Source organism: Rhincodon typus, chromosome 10 (assembly GCF_021869965.1).
Source record: "Rhincodon typus isolate 14 chromosome 10, sRhiTyp1.1, whole genome shotgun sequence".
Lineage (NCBI taxonomy): Eukaryota > Metazoa > Chordata > Chondrichthyes > Orectolobiformes > Rhincodontidae > Rhincodon > Rhincodon typus.
Genome location: NC_063341.1, coordinates 52,337,638 through 52,364,428, shown reverse-complemented (window position 1 = coordinate 52,364,428; position 26,791 = coordinate 52,337,638). Strand labels below are relative to the sequence as shown.

At 38.1% G+C, this 26,791-nt stretch overlaps 1 protein-coding gene across 1 annotated transcript in view; it reads right to left on the bottom strand.

Annotated features, from left to right (window-relative positions):
- Positions 1–25,329, bottom strand: part of zswim5 (zinc finger, SWIM-type containing 5) — a 233,888-nt gene extending 208,559 nt beyond the window's left edge. The window contains exon 1 of the mRNA XM_048602004.1: positions 24,755–25,329. Coding sequence (XP_048457961.1) covers positions 24,755–25,307 — 553 coding nt within the window. The 5' untranslated portion in view covers positions 25,308–25,329. The remainder of the gene's footprint in view (positions 1–24,754) is intronic.
- Between the last annotated feature and the right edge of the window lie 1,462 nt (positions 25,330–26,791).

The following is a 26,791-nucleotide window of genomic DNA, read 5'->3' as shown; positions in this document are numbered from 1 at the left end:
TCTAAGCAAAAATAGGTTACCGTCATATGTACACATTCAAACAGAAAATATCCCATATAGGATATGAGAACATAAGACATGAGAAACATTGACCTTCGGTCAATGGAACACAAAAGAAGCAGAAAAACCTAACTCCCAAGGAGGTTGTATCCAGCCATCACAAATTGACAAATTTTTAAACAGCGGATAGAGAAGTAGCAACTGTTTAGTAGTCATCAACAATGTTTATATGATGCCTTCAACGTAGCAAACATTCAACAATGCTTCATTGAGCAGATACAATGTGCCTGAGAAACAGATACCAAACAGTCAGTGTAAGATGAAGTGGGGAGGAGAACAAAGGTGTAGGGATAGGTCTTGGATGGCTTTTGAAAGTCATACAGCAGTAATGCATCGTTTCAGAGTTCAAGGTCAAGACAGCAGTCTCTGGCATCGAAGAAGAGAGACTATTAGAGGCTGGGCTCAGCGGTGCAGAATTGGCAAACTGCAATGTAGGATTAACGAAGTTGGATTGCCTAACAGCTTGGTAGGTCTCTTTGAACCCAAAGGAATGCAGCAGTTCAGCAGGCACCTCACTATCACCTTCTCAGGCATGTTTGTGGAAAGTTTGGAAGCAAAGACATATGAATTACACAACAATTATTTACCACTAGCAGATTATAAGGTCTTAAGATCATTTTAAAAAAACAACCATATTTAGACATTTGATTCCACAAGCCTGCTCCGCCACTTAATAAGACCATAGCTGATCCAATTGTGGCCTTTAAATCTACTTCCTTTCTTCACATAGCTGTTCACTTTCTCGTAGATCAAAAATCTGTCTAACTTAACTTTAAATATATATTAAATGGCCCAGCCTCCGTTGCTCTCTTGGAAAGAAAATATCTCCCAGAATATTATTGGTCTCAGAAGCAATTCCTCTTAGAGTTTTAACTGGGAGATCCCTCATTTGGGAACTGAGCTTCCTAATTGTAGATTCTAGTAGTGTCTCTGCCCCTGAGCCAGAGGCTCTGGGTTCAAGTCCTACTCTGGGACATGATGGCCAAGGAAGCTGCAGTTCTGAAGTGACCAGATGTTTTGATTAACAACTGAATAAGTCTTTCTAACACATGCCAATGGCAATGGGTAAAAGTGGGAAAGATTCTTGGTCAGCCATGGGGTGGAAAGAAATTAAAGCCTCTGCCATCACTATCCATAGCTTCAGGCTACAACATGTATGTAAGAGCATACATAGCTACAGCATGCTGGACTCTGGGGGATGGGTGTGATTGTCTCACAGGCAGTGTGGATCAGACTGCTCCCAGTAACATGGGGTTTGATGTCCAACCCGACTGGGTGTATTCCGGAACTTCTTCATCGCCCTATCTACCTGTGATGGAGATCATGGCTGTGTGTGTCTGCCTTTGGGTACAGAACTCAATATCAAGCTTCTCCATCAGTCATTTCTCCACCCACTTACACAATTTATCTACATCCTTTTACAGATTCTCGATATCTTCCTTACAGCTTGCTTTCTTACCATAGTTTGTATTGTCAGCAAATTCGGCTACAAAATGACCAGTCCCTTCATCCAAATCATTGATATGGATTAGAAGTTGTTGAGGGCCCAAAATCTGCCAACTTGAAAATGACCCAGTAATCATTAGTTCCTGTCTCTTGTTATGTTTTGTTCATTTTCCTGCATAGCAAAGAAGTTAAAAGTCTGAATGAAAAGTTCTTCTTCTGCACCACACAAACTGAGAAAGCAAGATCTGCAGATATAAAAGGAAGCATGGAAATGGAAGTCTGTTTGCCTATCAAGTCTGCTTCTGTGCAACCCTCTTAAATATATCCTAATCTGATCCGTTGCATTTCTAAAAGGAAAGTAAATATTTCCTCATTCCCAAAACAATCAAGCAAAACTGCATATTCTTCTTTTGTCTCAATAGTTAATTGGGTATGATATCTGCCACAGTACTGTATTTTCTACACAGGAGCAAGTCTCTCCACTGTACTTGGCCATCTCAGGTTATGCCTACCATTTGTACATTCAATCCGATTCTCATATGCCGATCCATTAGAATCCTAATGGATTAAAAAGCTCAGCTTTGACTGACTTTGTAGAGGGAATGTCCCATTTTTCTCCAATTCCGAGTGTTTTCTTTAAAAGAAAAGTCTTTGATTTTTAAATCTTGGTCAGGCCCTTTGATGTGAAAGTAGACAGGAAAGTGTGCACAAACAGAAAATCTGTATTTTAGGATTAAATACCATTGAATATCTAGCAGGATAAAAAGTAGCCCACGAACTGCAGGACTGCAGAATACCATCCTTTCCAAAATAATGAAAGCAGCCATGTAAATAAAAATATTGAATGCTGTGCTCCCATTTAAATGGGAGAAGGAAAAAACACGCAAAAAAAGGGATTCTTACTTTGGTTGTATTAGCATTTCCAATAGTATGAGGTAGCTAAATTATCAGCAGAAATATCCTGTCGTCATTAATCTTAGAATTATTTAATTGATCTCAATTTAATCTTGATCCAACATTCCTAACGCAAGCAACAAGCACACTGTACCCTGACTAAGATTCAATGTCGTGTGGCCCTGTAGTGATTGAGGAGAAAAAATTTAAATACAGGTCGATGTTATAATGGTGCAGACATGTGCAATCTGATCCAATCATTGAGCTCCTGCTCCATAGAAAACCCATACCACTGCTGATAGAGACAATGGAATAAATTTGTTCAATTTAGTATGTAATTTCCACTGCTGACAGTTTCATTTAAAAATATTGCCCAAAAAAGGCAAGTAGCAAGAAAAAAAGCTTCAGTCCTAGATCTTAGACTTACTTTAATATTACAACATCTTAATCAATTAAATTTGCATTGTCATATAGGTATGATGGCTGAATACATACCTTGAAATGTCTGCAGTCTTTTCTCATTCTCCCTTGATTCCTTGCTCAACTCCTATCCACGTGGAAAATTGGAAGGGGACGGTTATTGAACCGTGTTGTAGTTTCTTGATTTTAAAAAACATTGCCATTCATTAAAAAGCAGCCAATTAACACTCAGCAAGTATCACAGAAAGCCCTGAAAATAGCCCTGCTTTCACACTGATGTTTCTTCTCCTTCAACTTGTTAAGCTTCAATATAAATTCGAATCCGCTCAGTGTGTAATGTTTTCTCCTTTTGACATGTTGTGAATCACCACATTTCTCTTCTCCTTGTTACTCTGCTTTTCCTTGAAATTCAAGTGTTGCCACATACCAATCCCTGCATTGCCTGGCCTTGAGCTGTCCACTTTCTTCTGCAGTTTGAGCATGCTTATCTCCCAACTTCCTGCTGTCTCTAACCACTCTATGTCAGACATGCTACTAAGCCTCGAGCCTCCACTACTTGCCTTAATTACCTGTATTCACTCAATTCGTGTCCAATCTGGAACACACTGGCTACAGTCTATAAACTTAATTTCAATACCTTCCATTTTATTAAAGTATGCTATTGATGGCAGCTGTGTGTGAGTGCTATACAAGGATGTTAGGAGGCATACAGAAGGATGCGGCAGCAGGGACAGGTACAGCCAAATAGAAGGAAAGAAGTGAAGAAGATTCACAAGGAAGTGAGCAAAGACCAAGACACAATGGGCAAGTGTACACCTACTATATCCGAATAATAACAACATTGAATATATTATCCAGAAACAGGGTATTCAGCGGATATCTATGCGGATGCTTTTGTCCCAGCTCGTTTTATCTTTCTTGATGGTCAATAACCACTCCGTTCTCACATCTGTAGAAAAGAAAAGAACTTGCATATTTTCCAATGAGTTAGTTTTATTTTCACTTCTATGTTTTAAAGTACAGGTGATACTGGACAGTCCTTTATGCCTTCACAAGTGTCCCTTCATCCCGAGTCTTCTATAGTCTGTTCTCTATGTCATCTAACGGTTTGGTTGAAATACTAATATCATTGTGATCTGTCTCCTTACAGCAGCAAATTAAGAGTTATGACAACATTCACTCCCACGTAACTATTCAAGGTCCTAATGAGTCAATCAGCAAAAAAAAAAAAAAAATCAGGTACGGAAAATCAGAGGGCAGGTGACAATTACAGTTTCATCACAGCATGCAATACAAAAGGAAGAGAAGTAGGCTACTGGAGGCAAGTCAGATAACTCTTTTTACAAAGACTAGCATGTGAATACCATTCTCCTTCTAATCTTGCTTCTGTTTTTTTCTACTATGTGTGACACAACAAAAAGGAGGCAGGCACCCCAATTTTGATGCTGACCTAACATTATGTTTCATGTCATTATTTACACTGTGCCTACCTAACACCTGCCAAGGGCCATGAAGGAGTGGAACGGACACACACACGGAGACATACGGGGACACACGGACACAATGCAGTTTGCAGGCATGAAGGACAGAGAGGAAGATCTAGCTGATATGGTGCTATGGCTGAGAAGCATCAGACAACAAATTCCAAGGATCTTTTAAAAGAAAGATGCTTGCAAGTACTGGGGATGGTATCGAACAACGCACAAGTCAATTGGAGAAGTGCACTGTTGACATTTTGAGCAGCTCTGCAGTCCAGCATGCGATGGAGGGAAGCTTCATGCTGGTCCCACAGCAACAGCCCTAAAGATTTCATTGTCAAAATATCCATAGTAGATGCTAAGGATGTAGAAGCTTTTGACAGCAACATGGCTAGGACTGTTTCTTCCAGCCTGGCAAATACTAACTTACAAAGGAAGGTGTCAAAATTTCATCAGTAACCATGCAAGGGTATGTAGTCATAGCACAACATGAAATAGTTACATGAAAGGACAGGGACATGCATAACATGCTGTATTCCCTCACCCCACCAAGATTGCACACACTGCAGAATGGAGGCTTAGGCAGGCTTTCTGTGTTAATTATACGAAGATGTATTGGTGAAGTGTACTGTTTGGAGTACTACAACACTTAAAGACACCAGGGTTAGTAAGTAGGAAGCAGCCATGTAATATGCAATGCATTCTGCAAATAATCATATTAAGAAAATTAAGAGTCTAGCTTCATACTTCACCAACTGGCTTGGAATCAATTTAACATGTTAAACAGTGCAAGAGATGAATTCTGCAGTTTGTCCATATCAAGATAACGGCTAAGGGGCAAAGCTCACATGGGACATGAGCAAGGAAGTCACCAAATGCACTCAGTTATTCAGGTAACACACAAGAGATACAGAAAATTAGGTTTAATAAGACACATGTCATCCAGTGGCAAGATGCAGTGTCCGTGATTACTTTATGCATTTCCAAATATGAAGGAATTTGATCTAGATAATATATTTCACAGTCTAATGTCATTTCTGAGCAACCAATTGGTCTGCAGGTAATCTGGTTCATCCTTCTCTCCCTTCGTAAACAGTTGTATGACATTAACTACTCTCCAGTCCCAAGAAGCTGGTGTAATTATTCCAAAGGAGGACTAAAATCATGGTCAATACAGCTAGAGACATGGTGTAAATGTGTGTAATCATGCAGAATGCAAAGCACAGAGGAAATGAGAAGGAATAAAAAAGAAAGAATGAACACTCCAGAGAGCATGCATGGTACATGTCCAAGAAGAGAGTTACAGAGCACATCATAAATAGTGTGGTGCTGAGTGGGGGGGGGAGCAGAAGAGGCGAGGGTGAGTGTGGGAAGAGAGAGGGCGAGAGAGCGAGAGCACGCGTGCGCGCGAGTGACAGCACACGTGGAACAGAGCGAGGGGGTGGAGGAGAGGAGAGGAAGAAAACAGTGCCAAATGAAACAAAATGTCTACCACAAAGGAAACAGCATGAGAGAGAGGTAGCCCACAGGGAAAAAAAACAAGAAAGCAAAGACAAGCAAGAATTTTAACAAGTATGTGCAAAATACAGAAAGCAATGAAGCAGAAAGGGAAATACCAAACTTTAACATGAAAAAGGTTGTGCAATACATTGGAGAATGTCATCAGATATTTAAAAAAAAATACCTGTGTAATAGTTTCAATTTATCTAAGAATTGCTGTTGATAGCATTCCCATTCACACACAATCTCTACACAAATATCTGCCTAATGTCTTTACCGACATCTTTTAAAAGACACTCATCAACTAATTTTGTCTAAAATATGGCCACAATGAGGATACATAAAAAAACTCCCTTATGATGATATACTCCACTTCAAGTTAATGACTGAAATCTGAAATCATGAAATGTCAGAATAACAGAATTAAACCTTTTATATCAGTTCTTTGGAAACAAAAATACAACACTTGCATATACCACTATGTGTCAAATGAGTAACTTCTAACAGAATTTAGTAGACTCTAACTGGTTAAACAAATGGTGGGAGGGAGAAGGAATGGAAGGTTGTACATACTCGAATTATTGAGGGATTCGACTTTACAATCTAAATATTTTTATTTGAAAAGATTGAGGGAAATAAATTTAGCAAGGGATTGCACAAACCAGGTGCAATAAACAGTTCTGAGGAAGGGTCACCGGACCCGAAAAGTTAACTCTGTTTTCTCCTCCACAGATGCTGCCAGACCTGCTGAGCTTTTCCAGCAACTTTGTTTTTGTGCAATAAATTCCATAGCCAACATTCAGCTCCATTGATTCCAATCCGAGCTTTCAACAGGCCTTGTAACTGATGACAAAAATCAATAATTTTTGTTTTAGCACAAATATTCACGCAAGATTGAAACGCAGGATTTCTTAGGGGGCTGAACAGGGAAGATGTGGAGAGGGTGTTTCCCTTTGTGGGAGAGCACAGGACCAGAGGGTATGATTTCAGAAAAAGCAGTTACCCATTTCATCCAGAGATAAGGAAGAATTCCTTCTCTCACAGGGTAGTGAATATGTGGAATTCTTTACCACAGGAGAACTCTCAAGACTTGGTCATTAAATATATTCAAGGCTGACAGACTTTTTTGAAATCACTGAAGGAATCAAAGGTTTTTGAGGATACTATAGGAAAGTGGGAGGTGAAGGATATCAAATCAGCCCTGATCTCATTGAATGGCGAAGTGGACTTGATGGGCCAAATGGCCTACTTCTGCTCCTGTGTCTTCTGGTGTTACTCATGACACTCTTCCATCCCAAGATTTCCAACAGCTGGTACTGTAATGAGGTGCAACTCACAAATTGCTTCATTAAGTGAAGCCTTCTTGGTACATAAATTCACTTTTAAAAAAAGCATGGTACAATTAAATAAAAACCAAAAGAACTACGGATGCTGTAAATCAGGAACAAAAATAAAGTTGCTGGAAAAGCTCAGCAGATCTGGCAGCATCTGTGAAGGAACAAACAGAGTTAACGTTTCAGACCTGGTGACACTTCCTCAAAACGTTCTGAGGAAACGTCACCAGACTCAAAACGTTGATTCTGTTTTTTCCTACACAGATGCTGCCAGACCTGCTGGGTTTTTCCAGCAACTTTATTTTCGTTCATGGTACAATTTAACACAGCAGAAATGAACACTATTTTGGAAATCTGTATTTGCACCATGTATCCATTTACCACTCCACATTAAAAAAAAGTGTGAAGGGAAATCCCTGCTTTGCTAAAATATTGGCTAATGTAAACATTAAAATGAAAATTTATATTATTTAGTAAGTTAGGAGAACGCAAGGTCCAGGATATCCAAAGCAAACAATTTGGTCTTTAGAAAATTGTCTGTGTTAAAACCTGAATTGCAGACTGACACACTACATAATCTGCATAAATATGAGTGAAACTGGTTGATGAAATAGGGGGAGGAATGAAAAATGGCTTAATCAAAAACTCAACCACTAATCAGTTTGCGAACTGCATGTAGAGTACTATGTACTGCTAATTAAGGTTAAACAAGCAGCTTTTTGAGCCCATAAATATATTCATTTTGTCTCATTGCCTCCAAGCATTATTATACAGTACAGCAAACACTAATGACAGCTTTGAGAGAGAGAACGGCTGCGCAATCCTCAAGATATGGATTTGCATCTCTGAAATAGCACTGAGAGAACAAGAGTGGTATAGTAGGTTAGATTCAGTTTTTTCACACTTGTGATCTAGCATGATTGAAAGAATGTTATTTACTTTAAACCTTCTTATGTGTCTATTTGAACCTATGTTTCAGTTACTTGCACTAAGGCAATATTCAAACATGTGGGCATGAACATAACTGAAGCTTGTCCTCTGTGCTGTGCCATATGACTGATTGTGACAATGCTAACTAAAAGCCAACATGCCAAAACAGAATCTTCCCCTATGGGTCGGTGCATGAATGAACCATGTGGACTGAACCCTAAAGGGCAGGAAGGTCCCATCTGGTGAATCCATATTGGCCTCAGAGTCCCCCAGCCAGAAGGGGGTGGGTGGGGGGGGGGTATCGAAGGTTGCATATAAAATGGCTAAGGTTTCTGGCCCTTTTCATTAGATAGTGAAGCCAGCTGGAAAAACACGTTATTGGTAGCTGAAGCCAAGGTTGAAGAACTCAGTTGTGATGCCACACACAGTCAAAGTGTCACACAGCCCAATACTGTACATGAAAATATCTAGAAGGTTTTATCTGTGAAATAGGATGCTTTCATAATTTTTTGACGTGAACAAAAAAAGTAACAGAGTAAAGATGAAAAATACAAAGAAGAAAGCTTGCATTTTACTGTAAATTTAGCTCAAAATGTCAAAATCACCTTGTGTTAAAAGCAATCTTTCTACTATCACCCAATGATTCCAACATTATGTAACCTTACTGCATCAACAGTATCTTCTGTAATACAGCAACAAAAACAATTGACAGCAATACAATATGGATATCTATGTAAATTCACAGAGTAGCAACACAACTGCACAATTATCGCATGAAAAGACATAAATTCATTCCTCATTGCAATTTTAAAGAGCAAACATCATGTCCTTTCAAAAAAAAAATCAGCTACAATGGAAATAATTCAAAAAAATCTCTTTGTTCATCTTTCCAAACAAAAGTGGGAACTAGCTTGCTGTAATGGATGGTGATCTATTTTGAACCAGAAAACAAATTTGAGTACTCTGCTAGTCTCAACATACATGGAAGTGTGTGCACACTGATCACCAAAATATAGCAGTCAGGTGCGAAAAAAAAAACTAATGAAACATTAACCTTTACAATCAAAGACCCAAATATTAAGGGAAAGATTCTGTCAGAAGGAATGACCCCAACCTCCCAGGTACTTGGCATTTCAAAGAAATTACTGCTCTCGTTCAAACATTTTTGTCTTGAGCCTGCTGCAATGTCCCAACGAAGCATAACAAGTTCAAGGAACAACAACACTCTTTTCAATTAGGCAGTCTACCGCTTCAGGGACTCAACATTTAATTAAATAACTTCAGAAACTGACCACTTTATGAATGCCCCCTATTTTTCTTACATTCTCTTTGCCTCCAACCCACTTTCCCCACAGTCGTGTTGTGTTTGCATCTTGTTTACTTTTCACTTCATAGCAAGAGCTAATTCTCTCCAAATATCACCTGAATTTACACCCTTCTTATGTACTTTTTTCTTTCTCCACTATTAACAAACACTTTGTTTTCTCCGTTTTCTCCATTTTCTCTATACCATCTGCCCCTTTGCTCCTCCTCGGTCTGTCAAAAGTATAAGTAAGAAAAAGTATTTTCCAACACTACAGTTCTGAAGAAGTCATACCAGACTGAAATTTTAGCTGTTATGTCAGACCTGCAGAATTTCTCCAACATTCTGAAGGGGAAGATGCTTTGCTACAACTATACAAAGGCCTGATTAGGCTGGAGCATTGTGTACATTTCAAAGTCATGGAAGAATTGACCTTGTGGCCAGTTTCACCAGAATGTTATATAATCCCCTTGGAAACGATAGCATTTACTTCATGCTTTTCACAACCACTGTTTGTCTCAAAAGTGCAGAAGAACAAATTAAATAGTTTTGAATTGTAGTCATTCTTGTAATTTAGAAAATATGACGGTCAGTTTGCACACACCAAACTCCGACAAACAGCAATGTGATGGTAACAAGATAATCTGTTTTTGTGATGTCAATTAAACAGTAGATATTGGTCAGAACACGAGGGATAACTTCCCTGCTCTCCTTCAAAATAGGACCATGGGATTTTTTTAAAAAACATCTGGTTTGGCCAGCAAGTAGGGGTTTTATGTCTCATTTGATAGACAGCATCTACAATAGGGTTAGTCTTTAGGTTCTCAGCTGGCATGCTGACCTTGATTTTTTGTCTCAAGCCCTGAGGTGGGGCTTGATAGTTTAAACTATGTGGAGAAGATGCGTTCACTTGGCTTACATTCAGAAGTTTACGGAAGTGATTTAATAGAGGTTTTAGGAGTTTCAAAAAAATAAGGTGGATAGAGAGAAACACAAATTTGTCCAGGTGTGGAAAACATGAGAACAAGGATTTACAACCATAAGAGGAGAGAAATTTGGAGAAAAACTTAGGAAAAATTTCTTCACCCAAGAGGATATTAAACTGTGGGTCTGTCTCTCTCAGAAAGAGAGTAGATCCTAGCTCAATTACTAACTTTGAGTCTGAAATTGAATGAATAGTTAAATGCAAATGAATTCTAAACAGCAGCCCTTAGCAAACTGAAGAGCCTGCCACCAACGTGGAGTGGGTTGAAGGACAGAGACAGAAGGTGATACAAGGTTGTTGGAGTTTAAGGCCACTGGGACAAGCCTGTGAAGGGACTGAGAATCAATAATGAACAGTGAAAATATAGCCAAGTGGGGCTCTTAAAAAAAAAGTTGTTATAACTTGTATTTTGGACAAGGCAGAGTTTCCTTTTTTGAAGGTGATGGATGGAAAGGTTCTGAGGATGACACTGGAGAAAAAGAATCTAGAGGTAACAAAAGAATAGGAATTAGTTTTGAATTGGGGTCAATCAGGAAGCAAAGATTTTGGAATGCAGTGGTTAAGCTTGACCAAGTGGCAAATGGGGTGGTGAGGGAAGATATGATTAAAGCACTACTTTTTGTGATTTATATGAAGCGCTTTGTTCTATTATTATTTCATACATCTGTATGTTTTGCTTTTGGAACATAAATAGTTTGACAATTTTGAAAAAGAAAATAGGAGAAGAAGGTTTAGCAGATATGGTTAGACTTGAGAAATAGAGCTGACTAAAGATGGAACTTTTAAGTTTCAAGAAAGAGAAAAAAGGAAAATGAGGGGTTAAGAATCAAGATGAGCAGAGCCTTTTTATCTTCCAACATATACATGATAAAAGAAAACTAAAGTTACTTTTAGAATCTGAACAACTTTACAACTATTGCATTAGTGTTTGTTTCCATGTCATCAGCAAATTAGAAAATTCAAAATCTAACCAACTCAAGTAACTGGTAATAAGTTAATGACCTCTCTGTTCATGTTAAATCAGCTCTTCTTGCAATCAAGTTCAACAGTACTGATTCAAATATTTTCCCTAATGAAGTTAGCAGCATGATCGATCACTCTGTTTTAATCAACATACATATACATTAGTAGTGCAGCATTTCTGACTGCAGCATTAGAAATATTCTGTTGTCACAACTTGCTCAGTTTCTGTTTTCCTGAAGTCATGGAATCATTTCCCAGGAAAGAGACAATGAGCACCACAGCCCAAAGCTATTCGCTCCACATGGCAGTTAGTCATGCATAAGCATCTACGGGGAGTACTGCATGGCTGTTAACCCCAGGTCCTTCACAACCAAGACTCATCCTCTCCTTGCCAGACCTCCCACTGTTCAGGGATAGCTTATTTCCACAGCCCAACCCAGAGACAGCACAGTAATTGTAGCTTTACAATCCTTGTTCAGCTAACTCAGCATGGAAATGGAACAGCACATGGTACTTCCTGTTTCATGTACTTCAGTTACTCAGCTCAGAAGTACTGAAAAAGAAAAATGTCAGTTAAAATCTTTATAGCAAGAAGAAAATGTCAAAAGTTAAATTGATTTTAAAAAGCATGAGGTATTATGGTTCAATAAGTGGGGTGTCTGCCTGTAAGCCAGGTTAAAATTCCACAACTGGACATGTTGGTCATGTGAGGAGCATCATGGTGTGGAAGGTTAAGAATCAAATCTGTTATTCCGTCCAATAGGCCGCTGGCAGTATCTGGAGGGATTTCTGTTCGGCCATAACTGACAACATGGTACCAGTGCCAGTGGTACCAGCATGTAAAAGGCATGAGGGTAACTACATCCTGCACAGGATAAACAGCTGATGTTTGAAAAGAATGCAGAATGATGTATTCAAATGATATGGTGACAGAAAAAGTTCAAATGTAATCTGTGAACAAATAATTAGTAACATATTTTACTGAATGCAGCTGAAGCTTACAGCGATTTGGCTTAACTAACCCAAAGTAATTTAGCTTGTTTAAAAATGTAATCATAACGAATGGCCTTATTATTACTTAACTACAACTTAACTTAACTTCAACAATATAATTCCCAAAATCATTCAGAGAGTTTGCAAAACATGTTAGTGTTACACCAACATTATAAATTCTTCCTGCATCAAAGAATTATCATCTTGCATTCCCTTTCTCATCACCCCACAGAAACATAGAATGATTTCAAAGTAAACCCTTACTGGAGCCTCAAGTTAAACTGCACTGAAAGACAGACTAGGCACCACAAATAAGGCAATCACCTTATCCAATTAAAATTTTCATTGACTTGAATAACATGCAGCAAAAGGATTCAAGTTTTGTACAGCACCTGTAGTTTAAAAAGTAATATGGAATTATTATGACGTTTGGTGTAGTAAAGTGTAGGATTCCCAAATGATTTCATGCCTCAATGTCTGGTAAGTCTCAGAATTGACCTTTGACATGCAAGATTTTAGTCGATCTCAGACAAGCCAATGGTTTGAACATAACACAGCATTTTCAAGATTTGGTGTCAGAAGTTTAAGAAAAAGGTAATGAGCATTCCATTCTTAATCTACATCTTAGAAGATCACATGAATACTTAGATATGGAGAAGATCATAACATTTACAACTGTAGTAAAAACACCAGTTAACTGCAAGTTTCTTAGTGCACAAGGGAAGAATATTTTGAAAAGGTATTTTGTTATGCATGGTTTTTGTATTTTAGTATGTAATCTTTACTATTAAGAATTAAAGTTTAACAGCAGAAAAGGCATTGATGCAACTGAGGCACCTTAAAAGGTTGGTTACGTTGCTTTAACAGGTTACCAGCTAAAAAGGTTAGATCAGAACTGGCTGTTGTGTTTGCTGAGCTGGACACATGTTGCTTACACAACTTATGAGAGTCCAGAGAAATTGTTTTGTCACAGGATTTGAAGCTAAGTTAGTTAAAAAAACGTATTCCGTAAACGCAAAGAAATTCCAAATGAAGATTAATTAAACTAAAAGTCAAGATAAGGATAGTTCAGAGTAGGTTACATCATCACAGACCTGAATGAAAATTAGGATGATTTCCCTGGTTACATTTTATCTGTGTTTACTGGGAGAAGTGAGCTGTAGTTTGAAGCTGGGAGAGTGCTGGTGCAGTGAAGTATTTCAGTCCCAGGGAGTGGGGGTTCATACAATGGAAAAGGGTTAGGGTTGAGAAACAGCTCCGAGAGCTACTGATAGTTCAGTGCTTCTGAAAGTGGGGTGAAGGAAGCCCCCACCAGTATTTGCTTGATGCAGCTGAGAATGATAGAAGCTTAGAGAAATTCAGCAGCAGTTCTGTGACACTAGCTGATTGATAAAAGCTGAAATTTTGCTGGTAATTAAATTTTTGGAAGCATCCTCAAGATTCCTGACTAACTTGGTCTCAAAAGGAAGAGACTGGACAACCAAGACGTGAGCGGTTGTTGAACCAGTCCAATTAAGAGGGCTTTGATGGTGACCCAATTTCAGATCTTCGAAACTGAAGAATTGGAATCTCTTGCAAAGGAGAAAGTTTTAGTGAGATTTTGTGGCCTAAAAGTCACTAACATTTGGGTTGGATCTATGTTATAGGCCGATCAAAGTGATCAACTGTTGTTTGTTAGTTAATTCCTATTTACCTCATGTTAATCCTGAATGTCATAATCCATGTTGTATATATAATATTTGGTTTAGAATCATACCTTGTTTAGTCCATCTATTTAAACATCAGCATTATGTTTATGTTGTTCACGTTTGTACAATGATTCTTTTGGCATTTGAATTCCACACTGAAACCCTGCTACTCATTTTCTTCGCTTTGATTCTTTCACACATTCCCCTATCAAGTTAGATCATAATGATCCAACTTGTCCATTATTCTCATAAATGGGATCATATTTTGGGGGCTCGTCCAGGATCACAACACCTCAAATAGTAATTGCACGCCTGCAGAAACTAGTGTTTTTATAGGGCGACGCAAGATTAGATGACAGAAACTGCATTCTGGGTTTGTGACTGCACAAAAATAAAAGAATTTTTTTAAAATGAAATCTCAAGCAGAACTTTGTGGATTGGCCAAAACAGACATATCCCCTGTTACTTATTCTTTCTTGAATAAATAATTATACTTTACAGCTAAACGAAAGAAGATCCAGCTACAAGTTCTATTATACAAGGAAGCTCAATGCACAGATTTAGTACATCTACTAACAGAGTGTATAAAAATGCAACTTACCCTAGCTGTAAAAATTCAAGTGAGACACAATACAGGTGACCTTATTCGCCAGGACTACACTGTTTTAGAAGTATAGTTAACAATGAAGCTATGCTGTTTTTTTTTTCATTTATCCATGGCCAAATCATCCATCTCCAGGTCATTTCACTATAGACAATACTCTTCAAAATATTTGGGTCAAGGCTAAACAAAATCCCACTGTATGCGGCACTGAACCTACCCATTGGCCGTTGTCAGGACTCATTAATGGACAGCTACAGACCAAGGATCAAATGCATCCTGTATGTGACAGCTGATCCGCTGTGGATTATTCACATAATTTAATGGCCATTCGCAGCATGGGGTACAGCTGTCACGCATGAGAACAAGAATCTGTTTTAGAAACCCAACTCAAATTAAAATATACATAAAATATTAATATCTAAGAACACAGCAGCATTAAACAGTGCTATGGGAAAGGAGGATCAGCCTATTTTTAAGGATTTGCTTCTTAGGTTTATTATAATAAAAGGAAAAAAAGGCCAAGCACACTGTAAAAAAAGGTTAGATGCAAATCCCTTTGTATGTATTAAAAGAAAGCTTTAAGCTTCTACTGACAAACATTCAACTCACCACCAAACTCAGAACAGACAACCGAGTTCTGCATGTGCTTTGCAAAAATATGCATTTATTGCTATGCACATGAGATAACTGAAGCTGTATTTGCCAATTCATAGCTGAATTTAAAATGTACTGAGCAGATAAGAATCTTAATTAGACCTGGGCAAGGAATCCCAAGATTGAAGATGAAAGTCAGGCAAGTCAACATTTGTTTTGCAAACTTCATCCACTCCCTGCTCCCAGGCGTGTTCTCAGATATAGCTGCACACAAAGTGCTCAACATTACCAGTGTAAAGATGTTATTCTGACACAGAATTTCTGGAAACTTGGAACACATCAACAGAAGACGACTAGCATAATGCTGATTTTTGGCATTAAAGATCTTTGATGTTCAGCCATAGATGGCAATTTCCTCTGATTTTTCTGTTAGATGCGACATTCTAAATCGTACGTGATGATTCTGTGCGCTCTACACCAAAACCCTCTGTCACACATTAAGATAGCTCCAATCCATACAAAAGCGCAAGTTTGCTGTATTTCTGCCAGCTCAAAGCTACATTCCTGGATTTTACAGAATATTATTTTATTTCCTCTAACTAGAACTGAAATCAATTTTCAGTATCTTTAAATATACCTTCACAGCACCAGAATTATTCTGATTGAAATTTTAATTTTAATAACTTCCACACTTACTTTCTTAAGCATTGTCTAATTTACATAAATTATATTTGATTATGTAAAAAGTTAAGTTTTGAAACAAAGATTGTTTTCAAGATGGAGGATGAGTTGAACTATGACGCCTTCCTGAGACTCTTAAACATGACAATTTTCACTTGTTTAATACAGGGTCACACATTCTACTGTATTCAAAGTTTTTTTTGGATATTCCGTTGCAAATCATTGGTGTAGATATTGGTGCAATCTAGATCCAATTTTCACTAACATTTCCAGTTAAAGAAATTTAAGCCTGTATTTTTAATGTATAGCTATTTCTATAACAATCAAATTAGTGCAACAAATCAGGTTCTAATTAGCTATGTGAATTCCACACAAACCTCCCCAGTACAAAATTATTATAACTAAGCCTAATTTGTTTTCATTTCAATATTCCCTACTCCACCCAAATTCCAATAGAACCAGAAAAAAATCATGAATTAACAAATAACTTTTGTGCCAAAAGATTAATCTGGACAATATAGCTGAATTAACTCAAAACAGCTTTGACTACTATCAGTGGTATAGCATTGAACAAGCACTATTAGCTACATTCTCCTCCGAGAACATTGCCCACATGACACAGGCAGGTGAAATACTTCACATTAATACTGCACAACAAATCAGACAAAATGAAGAAGTGTGTATCAGGAGATCCAGGTGCATACGTCACAATAAGTACAGTATGCATATTCCAATATTTTCAAGTTTTATCTGGTTTATTTCTGTTTTTAAACTCATCTTGTAGGTCAAGGAAAGTGAAGTTGTTGAGCCTTAATCATTACCCTCAACAGACTTTTTTTGCAATTCAACTATAAATGACAAATAGGAAGATTTGCTTCTCTTACTTATTTAAACTAATTACCGAGTGTGTTCTACGAAGAACCCAACATCAAGAATACTTTTAAAGTTTTATTGTTTTATTTATACATGGGATGTGAGGCGCATGGCTAATGCCCACTTTAAAATCTTGTGTAGATTTTTTGTTTTAAATGAGTATTGACATTATCACTTTGGAGATTGAGGATGCCAGGCACCACAGGCCTGGTTCCCTAGTGTTCTATCCCCAGATACTGTATTACCATTGAAAAACAAATACTTTCACACACATGGAATTATTCATTGTTTTAAAATGTCAAGATTGAATCACTGCAGCAGACCTCAGCAGAAGTCACGTTTCGAGTGAAAGCCAGCAGGACAGAGCTGCCACTTTCCTGTGTGAAAAATTAATTAATATAATAAGTAAATTAATTAATTGTGCATGTTTATTCCTTTAACATAAATAAAATACTGACACTGCTATGAACAAAGTACTTTATTTCCATACTAAGGTTAAAAAGGTACGGGACACTAGCCAATGCTCCAGTCCCCCATGACAAAATGGCAAATTATTTCTCCACATACCGACATGAGTTATTAATCCTGCAGCGCAAACATTATCAAGCATCAAGACCAAGCAAACCAAACGCTGAACTACGCTTTTATATCGGAAATCCCAAAAACAATTTTAATAAATAGACTGCCTTCCTTTCAAGGCAGTAACCTAATCAAGGAGTTCAGACAATGGTGACAAACCATTTGAATTTTATCATTTGATTCTTGATTTATTATGTTTTAAAGACACAGAAATAGGATTAGCCCATTCAGCCCCTCAGGTATCCTCCTATATTCAATTTGAGCTTGGTTGATTTGCACAGCAATTCTATTGTTCTAATTTTGTTTCATAATGCTTGATTCCCTAAATCCAAGAAAAATACATCTTGTCTTCAAAACTCAACATTCCATCAATCTCTTTGGAGAAAGAGTGTACCAACTTTTTTTTTTTTTTACTATCCTTTGTGTTTCTCAGAATAGCCAAAATAATTTTAAGATGATGCTGTCCCTTGTTCCCAATTTTCTTGCCAGAGTTCATAGCTTGTTCACATCTACCTTTAACAAAATCTTTCAGCCAACTCAAATCAGTTCATTCCACAGTATTACTCAAGGTAAACACAATCAAAATATATGCAAAATGTCTGCATACTTTAGTTCTGGTAACAACTGCCAGTATCTATTGTTCTCTTAAGATAAATATTATGTTGATGGAATATTGTACAGTGTCAGTTGTTCACATGAAATTCTAAATGAGCCCCATTTTCAAACTGCATTTAGAAATATGCAGCACAAGTACCACTTCTACGTTAAAAAGAAAACAATGCAGTCTATGTAATAGAAATTGTTAATATTATAGGCTCTTAATGTCTTAAATAGGATAAACTATTGCGTAAGCAGTTTTATCCTGCTTCTTTAAAAACGTTACCATTTTGGTACTCCCAATAGCTCATTGGCTAAATGCACTGCCTATTGTGGTGCTGAGTCATATAGACAAAAAACATGCCAAGTTTGATCATTGGTCTGTGGTGGATTAGCTCTTAGCTGGACTGTGATTGGGTCCAACAACTGTCCTCCATGTGCCTGGGTATGGAAGAAATATTGGAAATAGCAGCCAGGTTTCCCAATCCACACGACTAACCAGTGACCCCTGCTGGGAATGCATGTGTAGACATGGACTTAGTTGCAATTCTCCACTGGCCTTGCTGATATACACTAGGCTCAAATGAACAATGGCAATCACCAAGACATTTTGTTTAAAAAGCGCTATAATTGACGTTGCTTCAATTAAATTGTAAAAATAATTGTTAATTTAGGAAGGATCTTATTGCAATATTAAGCCTTTAAAATATCAGAGCAAATGCTTCAAAATCCTTCAAAAAGAGACAAAATATGTTTCCTACATTCTAGGGACATGAGAACAAAAGATATTTCTTCACGTGAAAATATTTGCTCTTAATATGCATTTACATTTTCACACAAACACTAATGATGAGAGGCAGCCCTGTGCTAAAATAGAAGACTGTTTTTTTTTCTAATCAGACCAAATCCTTTTACTTATTTTGTTTATCTGAATGGGATCCAGTTTGAATGATGTCACTCGATCTCATCCCATTGACTGTTCAATCATACGTCCAGCTGCAAGTTTGATTCAATTTCCCAGTTTTTAGTTCTTCTCCTTCCCCCACACTTTGCATTTTTATGCAATTACAATGTAATGCTGCACTGCCCAGACATTAAAGAGTTTGAATTAATTTCTTTTCTTCTAAAGTCCTCACTGCAAATACAAAAGCAGCTTTTATTTTAGGCAATTTGCTGCAGTTTTAAGTTTATTGCATTATTCTTCACCCAAAACATCAAGCAGTCACTGCCCTCCAGCCCCTTTTAAACAACCAGTGCATCCTCTGATTTGCTGAGTCTGGTCATGCTCAGAAATCGTGCCTATCTCGAAGTTAAAGCACCGGCACAGCAAATGAATCTTTCTATCGAGGGCTATACTGTTTGATACAACGAATCATGATCAAGATAGTGTAGTTTCTCTGCGAAGTTTTAAATCATTTTACATCACATCACATTGATCTCCAGGTGTCTAACATTTTCACTTTGATAACTGTTAATACAACTGTACTAGAGATAGCAAACATTGTTCATCAATTTTAGCCACAATATAATCAAAACTTGCTTGGTAGCTATTCAATGAGATGATCAAACACAAATGTTAATTTAAATTTTATTTACTGATTACAAATAACAGCCGGCGTACAGTGCACTTTTTTCTCAAACAACTGGATTCATTCAACTCATCATTATCTAAAATCCTGGAGCAGAATTTCAAATTTTGGGTGCATGAAGTCTTTCCGAATTGGCACAATCCAGCAATCAGAATTTTAAAATTCTTTCCTACATTAAACAGCAGTAACCTCCTCTGTTCTAAGGAAGGGTCACCGGACCCAAAACATTAACTCTGATTTTTCTTCTGCTGCCAGACCTGCTGAGCTTTACCAGCAACTTCTGTTTTTGTTCCTGATTTACTGCATCTGCAGTTCTTTTGGTTTTTATTTAGCAATAACATGGTGCAATTTTATTCCTACAGCTGAAAATGTATTTGTCATGAAAAGTAAGCAGATTTATTCAGAGTCCACCAGCTGAGTGTGAACTAATTTTAAACAATTGAAATTGACTTAATTACATGATCATTTCATAGTTTATTTGTACAGTAGTTAGTTTCTAACTAAATTAATACCTTAAATATTTGACAAAACGTAACTAGTAGTGACCTTGAATCTAAAAAAGATTTAATCTAAATACCTTCTTAAAGGCCAGCAAACAGAGATAATTAGCAGAAACTGGCTACCGTGATTAATTTCATTTGAGCCTGGCATCAATTTTCAGGATAGGACTAGCCTCCACGATATGCTCAATAAACCAGCACAAAAATAGTTCAAAATCATGATCTGTGCTCAACATATTTCAATTGTTTGCTGGTTTAGTCAATATCAGACAAGGCACTGATAAATAAATAAAGCTGTAATCCAGCAGAAACTTCAGGATACCACATCCAAGTGTATTTTCTACATATTCCAGTAATTCATGTCATTACTACACTTCCCAGACAGAAGACTGCAACAGATAAACCTGATGTTTACTGTAAGGTGATAAAACTATAGAGGTCATCCAGAGAAATTTAAGAAGTACAGCCAGACCTTACCACCACTTCAATACAAATGGAACAGTCTTTGCTTTATGCAGTAAAAACATGTAGACCGAAAAATGTTGAACTGTCAAAAATGCAGATCAATATTTTTATTTTGACTTGTAAGCAACTGTAAAATCTCTGAAGAGAGGAGCAGTCATTTAAACCTATACCAATTACTTTGTTCAACATTAATAAGGCACGCAAACACTACCTGCAATACAAAAAATGTTTTATCACACACTTTTGCAGTAATAAACTGCAGGCTGTGACAAAAAAGATCCTATTCTAAATATTTGCAAATGTCTCTGAATAATACTGTATTGTAATAATAACTCAAGTCTAAGATGTCAAAATACTGAACTTAAATTCATTTCATTATTGTTGGCCTGCAGCTCCCCTCTTTTACAAATTTACTGAGCTTCATGCATTATCATCAACAGTTCAATCTTTTATTTCTCCTCTGACAACCATTTGATACTAAATCATTGTTATTATAAGTTGCATACTTCCCCTACTAACAGACCTGAAAGAAACTCAAAGTATTAAAACCATTTGCTTTCAGAAAATATTTTCAGCTTTCGAAGTTTTGGCTTCCACAGTTTTGGCTTCCACAAAGAGCTTCAAAATTATCCTCTTAAAATTTAAAAACCTGAGATTAATTCATTTTTTTGAATATATAGAATTAAAGAATTTTGGTTACTACACAGAATAATATGTATATATGATCTTCAAATGAATCTAAAATTTAATTCTGATGTAGAAATGCATTGCTTCAAAACTGGAGCATTTCAATTTCTAACTATTTAACGCTTTAAGTCATTCATAACTTGGTCAATTCAAAATTAATCTTGCATTTCTGCATGTTCAATTTACTGAATAATTTGTGTAATATTTGCATTTCATAGCTGTAACTATTGGAATATAAACAAAAAGTTCAACTTTGTCTAACTGTCAAAGTGTTCAATTGAACTATTCTGAAAACTAACTAGAAAAATAAACACCTTCATTTATTTGGCACACTGGCTGTAATGTGCTTTGAGAAATCCAATGGTTGTCAATTAAGTACATTTGACATGCGATCATGTTCGTAATACAGGATTAAAAACTACTTTCTGGAGGAGGTTTCTCAAATTCATCTTGTACAGGAAAAATTTCTGGCGCATTCTTATTCAAAACATAGATTCTGGGCTAGAACTTGGTACAAGCTGAACCACCATACCAAAAAAACCTTCTATAATAGCATAAAACACTATCCAAAACATCATTTGTTTCCAAATGTTTCACATTGAAATATTTACCAATTAAAATTTTGTTTACATGAAACAAATGCCTTCGATGGCTCAACAAGTTCACTCAGTAAGTGATTGTGTCATGCAGATCAACCTCCCACATTCAATTTCCAGATTGCAGAGTGTTAGCTGAACTCAGTCAGGACATCAATAACAGCACTTCAATCAGCTCCTGTACCCCTAGGATAGGCAAGGGAAAAATCAACCAGGTGCGCTCCTTCTGATTGCTTTTCAATGATCCCTACTGGATGTGTGTGGCCATTGAGGTCCAACTATATCCTTCACCCACTTGCAGTAAAATGGTTTCGTGAACTCCCCCTGCAAAGGCTAATACATGGACACTTAGTGAGATACTGGAGATCAAGCAGGTCCTCAACAACCATACAAACGCAATGAATACATATTCCCAAGAAAGGGGAATGAGTGAAAAAGATAGAAAAGACTATTCTTAAAACCAATTTTTAATGTGTGTGTCAATGGGAAAAATGTAAATAAAAATGTAAAGTCATTTGCCAAATTAATAGCTTTTAAATATTTCATTGGCAAACAGCTTAACATAGTTAACTATTCATCAATTTCTATTTTAAAAAAAATTTATGTGGCCAAAATAATCAGGTGCATATGCAAACAGGTTTCTTGCCAATCTAAGAGGAATTTTTTTTTCAGTATTCATTATTTAAAGTATCTATCTGAAAAATAAACACATGCTCTTTCTTCAGCAAACAGCAAGCAATGCTGTCAAACATTTTAAATAAAGCCTTTTGCTGCTCTGGATATGTTCTGAGAGAGAAGGAGCCTTCCTAATTTAACGATTATGTGAACATTACAATCTACCAGGAAAAATAAGTCCATAGAATCATGTCGTGGACAAGAATTAAACTATTGCTTATTGTTATTACAAATTTGAGAATTTGTATTAAAATTGAGTAAGCTGCAAAAGCAATAATGAATTACTTTATAGCCATATTTCAAATTAAATAAAGCCCTAGAAAGGAAGTGGTTAGAGCAGGAATTTTGTAAGCCAAAATATTGTTTAAATTGAAACTTCTTGTTTAAATATAGTCATCTTGTGTATAACAGTAATTGCCTCCCACCTCCAAATCGGATTACTTTGCACGGTGTACTGGAAAATTTGCCGTTCGCACTTAAGTGCCCATTCGATCACCAGAGCTCTCCACTAACTGATCACAAATTAAACTACCGGGAAAAAAAAGCTTTAATTTTCTCCTCCCGAATCTTTGCAAAACGAGAAACGCACCCTTGCTAACGTTCTATGGGACACTCAAGTCATGAATCCTTTTATTTGTCAACGTCCTTCCAAACAGCTGGCCAACCTGGAACCTCAGGTGGTAAACGTCCAGGTTGCGAAAGCCCTTGCTTTACGGAAGTGCAGGAGCCGACTAAAGTGACCGAGCCCATTGGCGAAGCGTCAAGCGCAGACCCCGCAGCAATGAGTCTCAAAGCCCAAACGCAAGTGACGACTGATACGAAAAAACAAAACAAAACAAACACAAACATCTGTCTCCTCCTTCCTCTGCTTTCTGCTGTCTGATTCACAATATATTAATAATTTTTAAAAAGTTAGGGCAATGCACAAGTGCAAACTTGCAGGAATTATGCAGTTCCAGTCAAGTTGTTTCACCTCTCAAATGTTCAAACATCACTCGGATGTTTTCCAAGACAGCTTTCAATACAAGGCACATTTTACGGTTAAAAATGCAGAGAAGCTTACTGGTAAAGTTCTTATAAATAAAAGTATCATCTCAAACGAGATCGTCTTGCCTTTTAAAATATTCTTTCCTCGTACAGCTCAAGGAAAAAAGGGAAATTATTAAGTCAAACTAGGCAACTGTAACAAAAACAAAGTGGAAAGCATCGGTAATGTATCATCAAAGGATTTATCCATGTGTTCGGTTCGCTACCGTCAATGAGAATCAGGAAAAAAAGGGCCAAATTCGCCTTTGGAATAATGCAAATATTTTTCTGAGAAACGCAACAAAACATTAAAAATGACAAGATTATCGGTCCGTAATCAAAATAAAAACAAATCAACTTGACTGTGAGACAAATTAGAAACAAATGGTCAATGTTATTTGACCACTCTTCTCCTTTCTACACCCCCACCCACGTTTTCCTTGGCATCATTACAGACAGAGATGATCCTTATTATGGAAATTGCAATGCTCCCTTCCTCTCTGCCATTTCCTTTCATTCCTGGTTTCGCTCTACTGGTCAGTGGTCATTTCCAGAAAAAAAAGTCGAAGCGTTACCTCTCTCCAAACATCGACATGCTATAAAGTCATGACTACCAGCCTTCCCCGACCAAGATGTTAATAACTATCGCCATTTGAACTTGTTCCTGTTTATGGGCGTAAATGCTGGATTGGCATTTCCCCCTCTAGTCAAGAACATTCCTGACAGGCAATTTGCAGCGTTATCCTTTTTGACAGCTCAACACAATTAAAATCACCGCAGATTATGTTTTGTTTTCGTTTACGCGAGAGAAAATAGCGAGCTACATTTTTTGTTTGCCTTCACAAAGCTGTAATCCAAAGAGGCAAAGCGAAAAAAAAATGTCCATGACTTTATCTAAATTATGGCACACACCTTTCCCTGGGACCACAGCGTCGCTTTTATTTATCTCCCCGCCCTCTTCTAACCCTAAATCAACACCCCCTCCCTTCAAAGCCACTCTTCCCACGATTTAAAAAAAACACAGCGACATCGACAAAGGCTATAAATATATCCTTTTGTGGCATCAAACGTCAGACAGTTTCGTTTTAATTTTTCTCAACTAAGCCAAAGCTGCAAAGCTAATTCCTACAAAAAAAAAACTATTCAAACGTTGCGAGGTAAAAGTAGGATTTTGTTTTGCAGACAGTTGAAAAACATTCTCCGGAGTGGCAATGCAAACGGAAGTGTCACTGGACTGAATCCATTTTTGTGGTGATGGTGTATTTTTTTTCTTTTTTTTTGGAATCTCACTCACCTACTTGAAGAACATTTTCCACACAACCGCTCTCCAGCAGTTTAATGCCTCTCCTAAACGGGAGGCGATTCTCATCGTCCCCGGGCACGGCTGCACCTCCTGCCGCGGCGGCGGCTGCCGTCTCCTCGGGAGAGTAGTAGTTAAAAGACGAGTACATGCAGATCTCCCTCTCGTTCCTGGGGAAAGACCAGTAAACAATTCGTCTCTGGACGGGCTCGGGGATGCGGGAGAAACGTTCCTCTACTTGCTGAAAGGGCCACTTCTCCGCCACCATTTTAGCGCTGGCATCCAGGAGAGACTCCGGCTGGTGCGTTCTCCCAGTCGGTGCGGGTTTCTGGGACGATCTGGAAGCGGGGAAGGGCCTGGAACAGAGACGCTTTGCCGTCAGCTGAGCTCTCTCCTCCGCCATGCTGGCCCAGAGTATCGACAGGGAAAGTATCCACCAGCAGCCCGCACCGCTACAATGTTGCTTCTTTTTATTAACACAGCATTCGAATCCTCCACACTCCGCACAGCGCAACCAAGCCTCCCCGCCCCCCCTCCTTGCCCTCATTGGCCACAGCTGACTAGCCCAACCGCCTCTCCGCCTTCCCATTGGTAGTTATGGTCGTCAATCAGATTGGAATGACGGCTGGCACGTTTCTCCTGTGTCTAGCCTGTGGAGACTGTCCCCGCCCCTCCCGGGGTTCGATTGGTCAGTCGCCGTGCCAATCAAGGGCTGTCACAACCATGGAATTTTGGTGTGCGGCCCTTCCATGCCATATAAGGAGCGTGTGCCTGAATAGGGAGCCGGCTGTCACGCGGTCCGAGGTCACGCTGCACAAAGAGCCGCCAGCGGGCCGGGCGCCTCTGGTTCCACCCCAGTCTGGGACGCGTGACAAGTCGGGAGCAAGGGAAATCCTGGCGCCTGTTCGCTTTCTGCTTGATGTGTGACCTCTCGAGGTTTAACGCTTAAGTGATGCACCAACCATAGAACGCTAGTCCGCAATCTGATTTCTAAGTCAGAAGGTCGTCGGGTTTAAAAAGATTCCCGACACTCGGGATGGACTGATGAATTGTCAGAGTACTATTTTTGTTTTCGGATGAATGGGTCAAGATCCGGCCTGTCCTCTAATGGACTCAAAGAAAGATCTCATAGCACGGAAGAGTCAGTCAAGGAGTTATCCCCGGTGTACTAATCAACGTTCAGCCCCCGACCAACTTCATGGAAGCGCTTTTTTGGGTCATTTCTTAACAAGTTAGGATGTGAAAGTGCAGATTGGCTATTGTCCGCAATAAAACAGTAATTACACTTCAAATGTAATTAATTGGCCGTAAAGAACTTTGGGTTAACCTAAGGTTGTTGAAGATTTTGCATTCCTTACTGAATTAGGGTGGCTCGGTGGTTAGCACTGCTGTCTCTCAGCGCTAGGCTTCGGTTTTAGCATTGGGTATCTGCGTTTTGTGGAGTTTGCACGTTCCCCCGAGTCAGCGTGGGTTTCCTCCGGGTGCTTCAGTTTCCTCCCACAGTCCAATAACGCGCAGGCAAGATGGATTAACAATGGGAAATGCAGGGTTACAAGGATAGGGTAGAGAGGTGTGTCCGGGTGGGATCCTTTTGAGAGTTAATGTGGACGCGAGGGGCCGAATGACCTCTTCCCACACTGTACGGATGCCGAGTTAACATTTTAAATTTGGATCTTTTAAAGTAGTTTTAATTTTCGAACTTATCACCCATTTGTTGTATCGCATTATGTGTTTCATTGAAGATTCCACGTTTGCCCAGCCCCAACTATCATGTTAAATGCAAATTTATAGATTTGTGATTCATATTGGAAGAAATTCTTTAGTGTCAACTTAATTAAGGGGAAAAATAATGCAGAATGTCTTCATTTTTGGTGCCTAAGTTTGAATCTAGTCAGACTATCTTTCAGTACTCTCCTTAGAGCTGAAGATTTTGAAAACTAGCCACTGTTCCTGGTGGTTTTGAGAAATTTCCACCACCCTGCATTTATTGTATATCAGCTGGCTCATTGATGTCACTTTTGCCTCTAAAAC